Raw genomic sequence first — 13,895 nt, 5'->3', positions numbered from 1 at the left:
ATAATATATGTTCATTATGAATATGTAGAAAAGTAGACAAAAGAAAATATCTCCTGGTACAGATTAAACGTTCCGGTGACTTCACCAGTCCCAGGCAGGCTACTGAAATGGGATGAAAAGAAGAAAAAGAGAGCAGATAATTGTAACAATAACAATAGCTAATATGGATACTTTTCTGTGCTAGGCACATCCAAGTGCTTTACATGTGTAGCCTCATTTAATTAGTCACCGTTTTTGTGTAGGTGTGGCTTTATAATCATTCATAAATGAGGAGCTGGAGGCAGAGAGAGGTTAAAGTCTCTGCTATCTGAGCGGGAGATGGGCACATAGACAGTAATATAAGATGATGTGAAAAGATACAGTACGATACGAGCGGCACGAGAAACCTATTCACAAAGGACTCTGGTGCAGAGTCGGGGTTATTAATTGTGACAGATCTTGGGGGTGGGCAGCAGCGAATGGAGGAGACATTTGCTCAGAGGACCCTGTGAGCATTGTTTGGAGAGGGAGAGAAGCAGAGGAGATAGAGCTGTTCTGGGGAGAACTAGAGACTGCGGATGGGGGAAGGTCGGCAGGGGCTGGGTTATGGAGTGTCCCTTACGCCGTGTTAAAGAATTTGGACTTTTCCCTGCAGGTGAAGGGAGATTTCATGGGTCTTTACACAGGCAGCGGCACAATCTTAGTTGTGTTACTTTGACAGAAACATGCTCAACAGTTAGCGTTTCACAACCAGTGCAGTGGAATCGCTGGCTGTCTCTTACTGTTAGCGTCGATGTTTTTTTGGTGCTGTAGAGCGCGAGGGGAGCCAGGATGTGCGGAACGTTTTAACGCGCCCGCTGGGGCACTGAGTGGGTGCAAAAAGGCAGGGTCATCAGGGTTCACTGGCTACTGCTGCAGTGTCTGGGAAGGAATGGCAGGTGGAAAAATGTATGAAATCTGTGGAAAGCTTGGAAGAGGGGTTTCCCTGCTTGCAGTCTAGCTGGCAAGTTTCTCGTATTTCAGTTTCTTCTAAAATTCTGCCGTTGTTTCAGCATCTACTTTTCCTTTGTGAATTTTCTGCAGGCTCTTCATTCTGTTCTGTTAATCGGTCTTTCTATTTTGGTTTTTACTACCAAATGGCTTTAATTACTGATTTTTCAAAATCATTTTAACATCTGTTGTGCGAGTGCCCTTCATTATTCTTACTCAGAACTTCCCTGGCTTTTCTTATATTTTTAATCATGTGGAGGGCCTAAGGCTCATCTTCCGCAATCCTTTCTTCTTCCCTCTTCCAAAAAATTTCTTTAGTGAATTTTATTGTGATGATGTTAACTTTGTAGAGCCATTTAGGGGAAGCTGACGTCTTTAAAGCATGCCAGAAAAAATGGCGTGATTCTCCATTTATTCAAATGCGTATCGTGTCCCAGTAAACTTTTATGGCTGTATCCACATGGATATGGCAGATTTTTTTGTTACATTTTCTTTTCTAGCTATTTGTGGTTGTGAGTGAGATATTTTTTCTATTATGTTTTTTCAATAACTACTTTTGGATATGCAGGAAGGCTATGAAGTATTGCTTACTTCTTTTGGAACAAGTCTCCTTACTGAATTCTTTTTTTTTTTTCCCCCTCTCTTTTCCTTTTATCATATCATGGAAGTTTCCTCCTGTTTCTTATTTATTAAGCTCCTTCCTTTTTCTTCTTCTTTATTTCTTCTAATCAGAAATGGATGCTGCATGTTGCCAGGAGACTTTCTAGAAACAGTTTAAATGGCATTTGTCTTTTCGACCGATGATGTATTATGAAAATGATGAATTATATAAATAACCTTAATATTGAGTCATCCATTTGTTCTTTGGTCAGACACATTGCTCTTTTAACGTACTGCCGAATTTCATCCACGTACAAGGCTATGTGAATCCTAAACATTTATCTCTTGGTAACATTTTCACCGTCAGTGGGTGTCTGAGAGTTTGTCTCTCCTGCTTCCTCTTCCTCTCGTGCTTATCTGAGGTGCTCAGCTGCTCTTAGGGGACAGAGCTCCCACCAGCTGGGCAGCTGAGGGCACTAGATATCACGGGAGATGTCACGTCAAAGGGGACCTTGCGGAATTCCTCTCAGGGAAGACACTAGATGGCCAGTGGTTGGCAGGGACAGTGAGAGCCATCAGAGCTGGGTGGGCGAGAGCCTGAACACGAGAGTTGGCCCGTGTGCTGCCCTGGACATTTGGGTTTGCTGAGCGGGGTGGGGATGTAGTGGCCCCAGAGCTCAGCCTGTCTGCTATAGGAATGGAAAACCATGTCTCAAAAGCATTAAAATTATTTGAGCAGAGCAGTTGGAAACCTTCCCTGGGGAACCCTCATGTCTTGTTGGCCGAGTCTGGACCTGACTCTAGAGAAAAAGAGCAATTTGGAAGGTTTGGGGTTGGATTTCGCCTCCAGGTCACATTTTGCTCATTCCTGCTGCTCTGTGGGGCAGGTGGACGTAAGTAAAGAAACGTCAGCATGGCCAGCCCCGGAAATGTGTTACTTGTGCAAAGTGGCTTTTGGGTATTAATGTCCAGCAATCAATCAGTTCACCCACACCCGCCCTGGGATGCGGATAAGGGCTTTTACCGTTTGCCCAGGAAAGGAGCGCTGCTCACTGGATGCACGTGGACCCTGAGGTGCAGAGGAAGCAGAGGTTCCAGCAGGAGGCTCCTTGGAGCCTGCTGGGTTGTCCAGAGGAGCACATGGGGCAGTGAGGGGAGGCGGAGTTCTTCAAAAGGAAGAATGATACAGGGCTTCCCTGGTGGAGCAATGATTGAGAGTCCGCCTGCCGATGCAGGGGACGTGGGTTCGTGCCCCGGTCTGGGAGGATCCCACATGCCACGGAGCGGCTGGGCCCGTGAGCCATGGCCGCTGAGCCTGCACGTCCGGAGCCTGTGCTCTGCAATGGGAGAGACCACAACAGTGAGAGGCCCGCGTACTGCAAAACAAAACAAAACAAAACAAAACAAAAAAGAATGATACGAACACCAACCCCTGTTGTGGGCACTGGCCTAAGTGCATTCCAGACCAGGGCTGGGTGGCTTTTTCTGCAGGGGCCAGCCAGGGTCTTGGCTTTGGCCAGATGTGCAGAAAGAAGCAGTGCTCGGCGACCCCGCACCCATCCCTGCCTCTTTGCTCGTGGGCCCTACAGAACAGGTTGGGTGTTAGATTTGGCCCCTGGGTCACAGTTTACCAATTCCTTTTCTAGATGACCTGGAAGACTTCAGATGTTTTTCACTACCTCAGAGTAACCAGCTAAGCTAAAATGCGAATCTCTTCCCACTAGGACCCTTCTTGGCCACAGTTCCACTCGAAGCTCCCAAGGAAGGGAGGGAGAAGACACCTTCCCCAGCTCTAGGCATCTGAGTGTTCCTCACTTCAACAGGAGCTATTAATTCCTTCTGGATAAACCTCAGCACACAACATTCGATGCATTAAAATGGAGGCGATTTGGGTGTCTGTTGAGTTTTAGGGGGCAGTCAGTAGGATCCATTTTTGGCTAAATACGTAAGATTTTAAGATGCTCCTAGGGGCTCATTTGAATGGTGAGACTTGTTCTGGACCAAAGTATGTAGTAAAACGTGATTGCTGGCACGTTCTTTGCCTGGACTTCATTAACCTGGGCGTGCCTGCCGTCCTCTCTTACTGCAGTGACAGAAGCCTGCAGTGTCCTTTGCAGACACAGGATCAGCAGGGACTGGCGAGGACAGATAATGACGCTTGGTGTTCGTCTTGGAGCAACCTGACCTACCTTTGGAGGAAACAGCAGGCTCCCTGCCAGCTTCAGTTTGCTGCAGTCTCACGCATCACGGTCCTGTCCGCTTTTCAGCCAGAAAATCTACCACGTAGAGTTGACGCTTGAATCAGTCAAGAGGCAGTTTTACATGCCTAGTAAAGGAGTTTACGTATAGTGGATACTCAACGAACATGAATTCCCTTTGCTTTAAAGACCACACCCAGTTGAAGAGGCACTTTCTGGGAAAGCCTGCCCTGCCCCGCCCCCAGGACCTGGTGTAGAGCTCAGAGGGGTCTGATTCCTCAGTAAACGCCAAGATAAGCAGAACCAAGCTTATAAGCAAAGCCACAAGCGTGATCTGTGTAGGCTAGTGTTTTGCTCACGTATACGATCCCCACTTGGCTGAAGATATTTAAGTCTTAGGTTGTCGTGCACTGAGGGGTAAGAGTGAGGTCTCACAACGGATGTGTCCCATTCCTCTGCCTGCAAGGTTTGGCCTCTGATGTTTTCACCCAGAATTTGGAGAATTTAATCTATCTGCAGTCAGGATTTGCTGTCAGGCAATTTTAAGGGGCTTGTTGCTGCTTCTTTGGCTTTTGGAGGAGTGATTTGGTGTTAACGATAAAAGTATCTCAGATGATTGAACTTCAACAAATGGTAAAATGCTTCACGGTTATCTTTTACTAAGTAGTCCAACCCGATCCTTTTGAAATGGAGCACGGCTCAAAACATTCACGCTCCACGTCGTGAGGTGGCATCACGTACTGACAGAGCAAATGGGCCCTGGGCTGGATTTCGGGGTCCACATTTTGGCTTCGTCACCTGCCAGTCGGGGGACTCAGACAATTTACCTACCCCTCTTGTGCCTCAGTTTCTTGATCTGTTAATCACAGATGATAATAGCACTTAACGTTCTACAGGGCGCTGTTTGCAGACTAAATCGGCTAATACAAGTAGACTGCGTGGAACGGTGTCTGGTATGTGACAAGTGTTAGCTACTTTGTAACAGATAAGTTAGTGGGATAGTCAGACGTTTTCCGGATAAATAGACGTTTTCCTAATTCTTTGTTACGGGATCTGTTTCTCCCCGTGAATTGTGGTTCACACAGTGAGATTGTGTCGTGAGTACAGGTTTGAGCCTCATTATTTTCACTCACATGTAAGCATTTGCCCAAAATATAAAAGTTAGTCATAAACATATTTTTTAACGGCAGCTGCATAGTATAATCACATTGATTGGCCATAACTTGTGATATACTTTCTTAGTGTTGAACATTTTGGTTGTTCAGTGCTGCTGGGTGGAAAGTGGGAGCGGCTATTACTCAGTGCTGTGGCAGACACCCATGTGTGCTATCCATTTCTGTATTTTCTTTTCTCAGTATCTCCTTATTCTTAGGTTAGATTTCCAAGAAGGAAAATCAATGGGTCAAATGGATAAATATTTTTAAGGTCCCTGATAAATATTAACGAACTGCTCTCCCAGGTTGTTTATAATTAAGCTCCCACAGTGACGTTGGCAACTTACTCCTCCGAGAGTCGCCACGTTGGGCCTCTGGGTATCGAACACAATACCAGACTAACGGAAAAAGGGAACCCTTGAAAGGTCTTGAAACACGCCTCTACCGTGTGGGCGCTTGGCGGGTCCTTCAGCCATGCCCTGCCTGCCCCCTCGCAGGCAGGAATCATTTTAAAGTTCATTGAACAGTCTTTTGTGATTAAAAAAAAAAACCAAAATGACAAAAGCCAGACCCAGTTTTGGCCCAGCATGAACGGAAGGGTGCCTGAGTTGCTCAGGTCCCGATACCACCATAGATTCTTCTCTCCTATGGCAGTGAGAGCTTGGTACCAATATCACCATATTCGGCAATGAAATGGCCAGGCCTATGGAAAGCTGAGGCTTGACCTTCTCTCCCCCCCCCCCACCCCCCCGCCAGCTACACCGTGGGCACCGTCCAGGAGAACAACGACCAGGTCTGGAAGTTCCAGAGGTACTTCCTGGTGCAGGAATACTGCAACCGTCTCAACGTTCCCTTCCCGTTCGTGGTCTTCGCCTACTTCTACATGGTGGTCAAGAAATGCTTCCGTTGCTGCTGCAAAGAGAGGAGCACAGAGTCTTCCGCCTGCTGTGAGTGGCTCATCTGTTGTGCTGGGGCCTAAAGGCAGGGATTCATTCTGGGGAAGCGTGTCTGGTCCACATCTCAACAGGAAGGGTTAGTCACAGTTATTTCAGCGCTCACAGGTGTCTGTCTGTAAAGTTCAGGCATCGAGCCCCCCAGTGACTTACTCGAGAGAAAGAGTAGTTTGTTCTTTGAATTTACAGAGCACAATATTAATATTTTAGTAGACTTTACAATACCTGGAGCAGTTGTCCGTGCCCACAGGTTTTTTTTTTCCTGTTTTTTCTTTTCTTTTTTTAATGGTAGTGTTATCATAGCCGTTTTATTTTTTTTATTGAAGTATGGTTGATTTACAATGTTGTTTTAATTACTGCTAGACAGTAAAGTGATTCAGTGATACATATATATGCATTGAAAGAGTAGATTAAGAAAGCCTTCTATTCTAGATCTGCCAGGACAGCCTTATTCCAGGGGGCTCACTTGTGGATGTACATAATAATGATGTAATTAGGATGTTGAGCCAGCAGGATTCATGGGGTGCGTCAAAAGCTCTCTGTTGCTTGTGTGACATTTATTCTCTGGGAGATCTTAGCTTTTTTTAATTTTTTTTTTTAACATCTTTATTGGGGTATAATTGCTTTACGATGGTGTGTTAGTTTCTGCTTTATAACAAAGTGAATCAGTTATACATATACATATGTTCCCATATCTCTTCCCTCTTGCGTCTCCCTCCCTCCCACCCTCCCTGTCCCACCCCTCCAGGCGGTCACAAAGCACCAAGCCGATATCCCTGTGCCATGCGGCTGCTTCCCACTAGCTATCTACCTTATGTCTGTTAGTGTGTATATGTCCATGATTCTCTCTCACCCTGTCACAGCGTGAAGTAAGTCAGAAAGAGAAAGACAAATACCGTATGCTAACACATATATATGGAATTTAAGAAAAAAAAAAATGTCATGAAGAACCTAGGGGTAAGACAGAAATAAAGACACAGACCTACGGGAGAACGGACTTGAGGATATGGGGAGGGGGAAGGGTGAGCTGTGACAGGGCGAGATCTTAGCTTTGATTCCAGCAGGGCTCATGACTTTCCTGCTTGTTCTTAGAGAACTAGAAAAGCTTATGATGACCTTACTTGGTAAAACAGTCTCAATTTAGAAGTTAGGACTTGCAGTCCAATAGATTAAGCAGCCCATTCATCGTCATTCAGAGGGGAGACTCCTCTTACCCTGAGGCCGCTCTCAGCCGATGGAGTTGTCGGGAAGGATGGGCTGCTGGCTTTTCTCTCTTTCTTATTCGCTTCCCTCCCACTCACTCACCAGCTGCTGTTCCTGACCTTCTCCGGGTTGGAGCACAGGGGGAAGGGAGGAGAAAGAGCAGAAATGCTGTTTAGCAACGGTGGCGCTGCCCTGGGCTGGCTCTGCGCTTCCTGGCCTGGTGCGTGCTTAAAACTGACCCTCTGCTGTGTGGGCGCTTGGCGGGTCCTTCAGCCATGCCCTGCCTGCCCCCTCGCACCAACCACAGCTCCCGGGACTTGGCGGTGCTCTCTCTGGGGGCCGCTGCCCCACAGGAGCCTCTGGTTTCCAGGGGTGCACTCTGCACAGACTCTCCCTGCTGGGGACTGTGGAGTTTGTTCTCCCTCTCACGTGGTCACCCAGCTCCTCAGCCCTGACAAACTCCAGGTAGACGGATCCCCACCTAGCCCCTCTCCTTGCCCCTGCCGTGGGAGCCGGAATCTCTGACCCCTGACCCTCAGTCACACCTGGGTCCCCATCGTTTTGGCTGCAGGGAGCACACATCTGGCTCTCTTCCCCACGAACCGAGGTGTACTTAACACCCCTTCCTGGAGCCACTGAGCCGCACAGATCTCCCTCACCCACAAACTTGTTTCAACCAAATTCAGCACAAGGGAGGGAGAGGCCTATTTTCATTCATCTGGATGTCTGGATGCAAAGGAAAAGATGGAAAGGGCACCACTGGCTTGTACACTTCGTCTTCTAGCCTCAGACTTAAGCTGGGGACTCCATCTCCCTGTGGGTGGATAGGCGTGCAGCCATAGGACTGACGTCTGCACAGCGACGGGGCCCAGGCACTTTGGGGTCCACACAGTTCTTTTCATTTCTTTTAAAAATCAGAAGAAAAAGAACGAACTTTTAGGTGACAGAAAACCTATTGGTATATACTTGTCCTTATACCAACCCAGTCATATATCTTTTTCATATTTTCTTGATCCAGGAAGGGGCCCACAATGGCAAAAGTGCCAAGGGCCTAGGGTGGCTGACTTGTCCCGGTTTGCCCAGAACGTCCCTGTCTTAGCGCTGAGCGTCCCGCATTCTGTATGTCCACCTAGGGTGACCGACTCGTCTCAGTTTGCCGGGGACCATCCCTATTGTAAAACTACAAGTCCTGCATCTCAGGAACCTTGTCAGTTCAGGGGCTGCTGGTCACCCATCAGTGTCCCCGTGTGCTGACTAGGGAGGCAGAGTTAATGACGCAGGTTGGACCCAGCCCTGGTACCTGCGGGATTTCCATACCCAGTCCCATTCTTGAGAAAAACAAGTAGATCTGAGTCTCTAAGCAGATCTGTTGTGTCTTATTGTGAAACAACCCTTTGAAATCTGGTTCCCGAAAACTACCACTGTTTATCTGCCCCTGACTCCATGGGTCAGTCCTGGGTTGGTCTCTGCCCGCTGTGGTGTCTGGCTGTTGGCAGGTAGGCCATGGGCTGGCGGGTCCCAGTGTCCATGTGTGCTCACATGCGTGGGGTTGGCTGGGCTGTCATCAGGGAGCCTCAGTCTCCTCCAGCTCAGGCTCCCACAGTTGGAGCCTAGACTCCCACAAAAAGCAGAAGCTGCATAGCCTCTGAGGCCCTGGGCTCAGAAAGTCAGATGACATCACTTCTGCCACGTTCTATTGGTCAAAGCAAGTCACAGGCCCACCCACCTCAAGGGAGGGCAGCCTACACACGGGGTGGGCAGAATCTGTGGCCCTGTTTTGCCGTTTATCACACCAGGCATCCCCTGAACAAGCTGGATGAGCTGCTCTCTGGAGAGTGCCCTCCCCCCACAAGCCCCCGCCCCCACCCTGCCCCGCTCCCACGCTGGCCTATCGAGAGAAAGCAAGGTTCTCACCGCCCTCCCCACCCAGGCATCACAGCTGAGCTGAGTCCTTGCCACTGGGGGCGGTGTGCATGCGGGCTTCTCTCTCATTAACTCACCTGACATGTTAAACCTAGATCTGACACACTAGAAATGAAAACATGTCTCAGTCCAGAATTATCTTTGATGCCTCGAACAGTTTAGAATAAAAATTTCTCAGCTATAATGGCTATAACTGCATTCACCGTAGGGAAATGCTCGATACCTAGGCTGACCCTATGTACATATACGGCCCTATTTGCTGTGCTTTTCCTGAGCCTCAAAAGCGTAGACAGCTGAGCGTGGACCTTTAAGAAACAGCTTCTTGATTGTTCTCAGTCCTTTGCTGCTTTTTCTTTGCCACTTTCTAAAATGATATAGTTTCATGAGCAATTGGAATATCTGCTCTGTTTTCCTTCCTGAAGCAACCTTTCCTGAGCACTTCCTTTCTGAGCACGATCTGTGAGAGATGCGGGTGGCATAGAAAAGTACCAGCTTGGTTCCAGAAAATGACCTTCAGCAATTGGGATAGAAGTGGGTGCCTCAGTGTTTATGAACTATCCGGTTAGTCTTATCACTTAGATTCTAGACAACCGCCAAGAACCAATGAAAACATTCTCATGAAATGTCTAAATAGAGTGATAAAAAAGGAAAATCACTGAGTTCTTATAAATTCCAAAAGCCAGAGCCTACCAACCTCATTTCCTGCCACCGTTGTCTTTGGAAGATTTTTGTAAAACCCACCCCACATGTTCTGCAGATCTGGGTTTAAAAACGGAGGGAGTGCGGGGATGGATGGATACGGTGCATGGGAAAGACAGGCACAGCGTGAAGAGGGGCCTTCCCTACCTGTGCACACGAACGAGAAATAACTGTAAAAGTATTACGGGAGGCGTTCATTTCTTTACACACATTTCCTCTCAGTTCTGTGCAAGCGGCCTGGGGATCATTAATTCAACAAATATACATCAGGCGCCCACCATGCGGCGGCCAGGCACTGTGGGAATGGTGCTAGCAGCTAACCTTGCCCTCAGACAGGGCTCATAATCTCAGGAGAAGAAAGAAAACGAGAAAGCCTTAATAGAGAAGTGCAGGAAACATGAGTTTAGAGAATGTGCAGGGTGCCGTGATAGCCACATCGTGGACATTTACACCCCAGACTAGAGTGAGTCAGGGGAGACTTCCTGGAGGAAGGGGATATTGAAACTGAGACCTAGAGGATGAGTTGGAATTAGCCAGGCAAAGGCGTAGATGCTGGGAGGGGCCCAGAGAGTGAGGAGAGGTCAGAGAGAGAAGTTACAGAGGTCAGAGGACAGGTGGGATGGGTCCAGGGAGCCAAGGGTTGCAGGGAGACTAATGAAAGACCCTGGTCCGTGTCCCACAGCCAGATTCTAGCCCCACACAGTCTCCTGCCTCCCATCCTCTGCCTGCTGTGTCACGGTGTACATCCTGAGTCCCAGGGGAAGGAGAAAATGCAGACAGAAGACACGATAGTGCAAGAAATGGTCACATAAATCGTGACACACCCTCTTGCGGATTGAACTTATTTCCCTCAAGATGGAAGTGAACAAAGAAACTCCCAGGGCCAAGCAGCAGACACCCTCAGCTCACTGTGTGAAATGATGCTTCTCAGATCCTGACGTTCGTTCTCCTGACTTGGGGAAGAGCAGTCAGTTTAGGGTTCGGAGAGTGGGGCAGGATCTTGAGATGTGTCCCCTGAATGGATCACTATGGGTAAAAAGAGAAGTCTCCGTTAAATAGCAAAAAACTGGGTGTTGGGGGCAATTTGGGGAAGGGAGAATCTAAGGGAGAATCCAGTACAAACAATGAAAGGAACGCCATTAGGCTGGTCTTGTCTCTCCAGTTTACTGAATTTTGTCCGGATGCGTTAGAGCTTGTCTGCTTTGTCTGTGTCTTGTTCCTGCTGTTTACTGTGCTGTGTCTCCCTGGGGCTGCTGGCTGTGCGTTTATGTGTTGCCCTCTGGTCTTTTCTTTATTGCACCTGGTAAAATGGTCAATGACTACCATCATGGGATTCACGTTCTGTATTGGGCCAATCATTCCTGTCCCTTTAGTGTATCCCCAATATTTTGATGATTCAGAAAGTAAAAAATACGAACTTTACTAACCTAGACATGATAATTGGCGGTAATTAAGAAAAATTGAACTTGCCAAGAACCATCATTTTTTGTGGGATTCCTTAACTACACAGAAAAATGGAGGAAAGATACTCAGGAATATGACCTTAAATATTAGTCATAACTTACTTCTGTGTTGTCCCTGGAGCCATGATCTCCTAAAGTCTGGCTTTCAGAATGTAAATGTACCAACGACCCCCATCTCGTGTCACAGTTTAAAGAATCCTCATCGTCGACTCTTTGAACAGCATTATTTCAAGACGTTAAATGGCACTCTGGGGAATGTCATTAGCTATCACACATATGTAAATGCCTTTCCTAATGAAGAAAGGTGTTTTGACAATTTGGATAAGTTGCTGTCTTTCCCCTCATCATTTTGCCATGGAGGACAAAGTGAGTCATTTCTAACGAAAAGAATGAAAAGTCTTTATATCTGGGATGGGAACTGAAAGTTGAGACCTGGAATTTGTACTCAAAGACCACACCCAAAGATCAGAGGTGCGTAAAGAAGTGTCTCAGAACTATGTCTGAGTCCATTTTGAAGCCATGTCATGGATGAGTGTCTACAGAACCTGAGGGAGAGCTCAGGGGACCAATCCATGCCACAGATTTGGAGGCAAATGCAAAGTAGATTTAGGAAATGTATTGCTGACTAGAGGCTCCGGCAAAAAGTTTCATACTTCTTCCTGAATCGTTCCAGAGAACAAAAACAAACGATGGATGAAAGTTGTGGGGAGGAAGATTTGATGCAATATAAAGGCAAAGCAATGTCTAACAATTAGTGCTATCTGGAAATGACGTGATACCCTGTGAGGTAGTGAATTCCCTATCACTAGTGGGATTCCAGTTGGGGGCGGGTAGGTAGAGGGGCCGTATGGGATGCAGGTCCACTCTCCAAATTTACATTGTGTTCAGCCCAGGATCCATGGAACCAGGAAACTCGGTGTTATAGGTAAGGACGAATCAGTCCTCCAGATTCAGGATGGGTTGAGAAGGCAGAACGAAATGCATTACATTCCCCCCAAACTTATTTAACGATTAAGTACAAGAAGGAACATAAAAATGAAAACAGATCCCCCAACCTGGCCAACAAGTGGACAAGAGCTAGAGAAAGCAAACGGGTCAGAAATGAGCTGTTTTAATCTGCACCCGTGTCCCTGATAGGCCCCTGGGAAAGTGATGCTCTCACAACAGTCGGAGAAACAGACAGTGAGCCATGGATGTTCTCTTCTAACAGTTCTTAGTCTCAGGAAGGAACAAAGAAATAGGGAGAATGGGAGACCACAGGACAGGATCCCTTAGACTTCTGGGGGGACCTGGTCACCGCCTGCTCATTTGTTTCTCCTTAGGGATGCCTAATTCCGGAACCACAACAGCCTGTGGTTGTCGAATCACCTCATGGTGATTCATTTCCTGCCTTTACTTTGCATTTGCCTCCAGTGATAGGACAATCCTGGGGTTTAAGCTTAAAATTGCTCTTCTTTAGAGGAAAATGCAAGATTTTTTCAAATAACTTTCAGAAAAGGTAGAATCCAAACTTCCATTTTTGGTACTTTCTTGGTGACATCTTCAAGTAATGGTAAAAAATATGCTACCCAGTCATTGCATTTTTATAAAATGTGCTGTTTTTCATGATTGAAGAAGTAATCCAAGCTCATTTATAAGATGTTCGAAAAACACAGAAAAGCACAGTTAAGGAAGAGCAAAGAGCAGATGTAACCCACCATCCAGAGATAAATATTGATAACGTATTGGTATTCATTCTATTATTCTTGTGTGGGTGTATGTTAATTTGATTGCTCTGTGAATACACATTCAAAATCTAATTTGTTCATTTGACTAATAATCTCCCAGAGAACGCCTCCCATAGCCATAAATATACATCTTTATAGCAATTTTTAACTGTGGAATATTCCAGCCTATGGGTATACCATACTCAATTTAACCAACCCCTGGTTAAACACGTAGATTGTTTCTCCTCTTTTGTTACTATATAACACTATGAGAAACAGTTTTATGTATTCATTTTTGAGCATATCAGTGATATTTTCCTTTGAGTTCTTTCTAGAAGAGAAATTTCTAGATACAGTGTATGTACTTTGGATATGTCTGCCCCCCTTCCCATCCCTCATTCCCTGAGGCTGTAACAATTTACAGATTTTCCCGTTATGTGGGAAAGCTGTTTGTTTACATCTTCTCCAACAGAGAGTACAGCCATTATTTTAGCCTCTGCTAATTTTCCAGTTTGGTTGTGACAATGCTACGTCATCGTTTCAATCAGCATTTCCTTGACGGGGAGAGAGGCTGGACATTTGGCCGTTGGTCATTCTTCCTCTTTAGCCACCTGAGTTCAGGAGCGCCTATCCTTTCCGTTGATTATTAAGTACTCCTATCGGGCTTCTACGTACCTTTAGTTTGAGGAAAAGACATTGGAGATGACTTTGCTAGGAAGAATCCACTTGAAAGAAATTTCGTTAGGAATTATTTTCTAAAGTGAATAACCACCATTTAAAAAGAAATCTTTATTTGCTATATAGGAGTTGCTTCAATCCTGACACTTCCGTATGTCTTTGACTCCCAATGAATTCTTTTTATATCTAGGAAGATCTTGAAACAGTTCCTCAGCTCTAACATGTAGATGAACACATTGAAAAGTAAACACGAGATACATTTATTCCAAGTGGACGCTTGCATGAACATATGTGCTTTTCTTTCCCCGTGGATTCATGTGGAGGAGTGCTGTCCATTGCACTAGTACCT

At 46.4% G+C, this 13,895-nt stretch overlaps 1 protein-coding gene across 1 annotated transcript in view; it reads left to right on the top strand.

The window, feature by feature from the left end:
* Window positions 1-13,895, top strand: part of TRPM8 (transient receptor potential cation channel subfamily M member 8) — an 88,101-nt gene that overhangs the window by 67,684 nt on the left and 6,522 nt on the right. The window contains exon 21 of the mRNA XM_032637415.1: window positions 5,678-5,868. Within this exon, the coding sequence (XP_032493306.1) occupies window positions 5,678-5,868 (191 nt within the window). The remainder of the gene's footprint in view (window positions 1-5,677; window positions 5,869-13,895) is intronic.

The sequence above is a fragment of the Phocoena sinus genome, chromosome 7 (genome assembly GCF_008692025.1).
Source record: "Phocoena sinus isolate mPhoSin1 chromosome 7, mPhoSin1.pri, whole genome shotgun sequence".
Lineage (NCBI taxonomy): Eukaryota > Metazoa > Chordata > Mammalia > Artiodactyla > Phocoenidae > Phocoena > Phocoena sinus.
The sequence above is the reverse complement of the archived record's forward strand: the minus strand, read 5'-3'. Positions and strand labels throughout refer to the sequence as shown.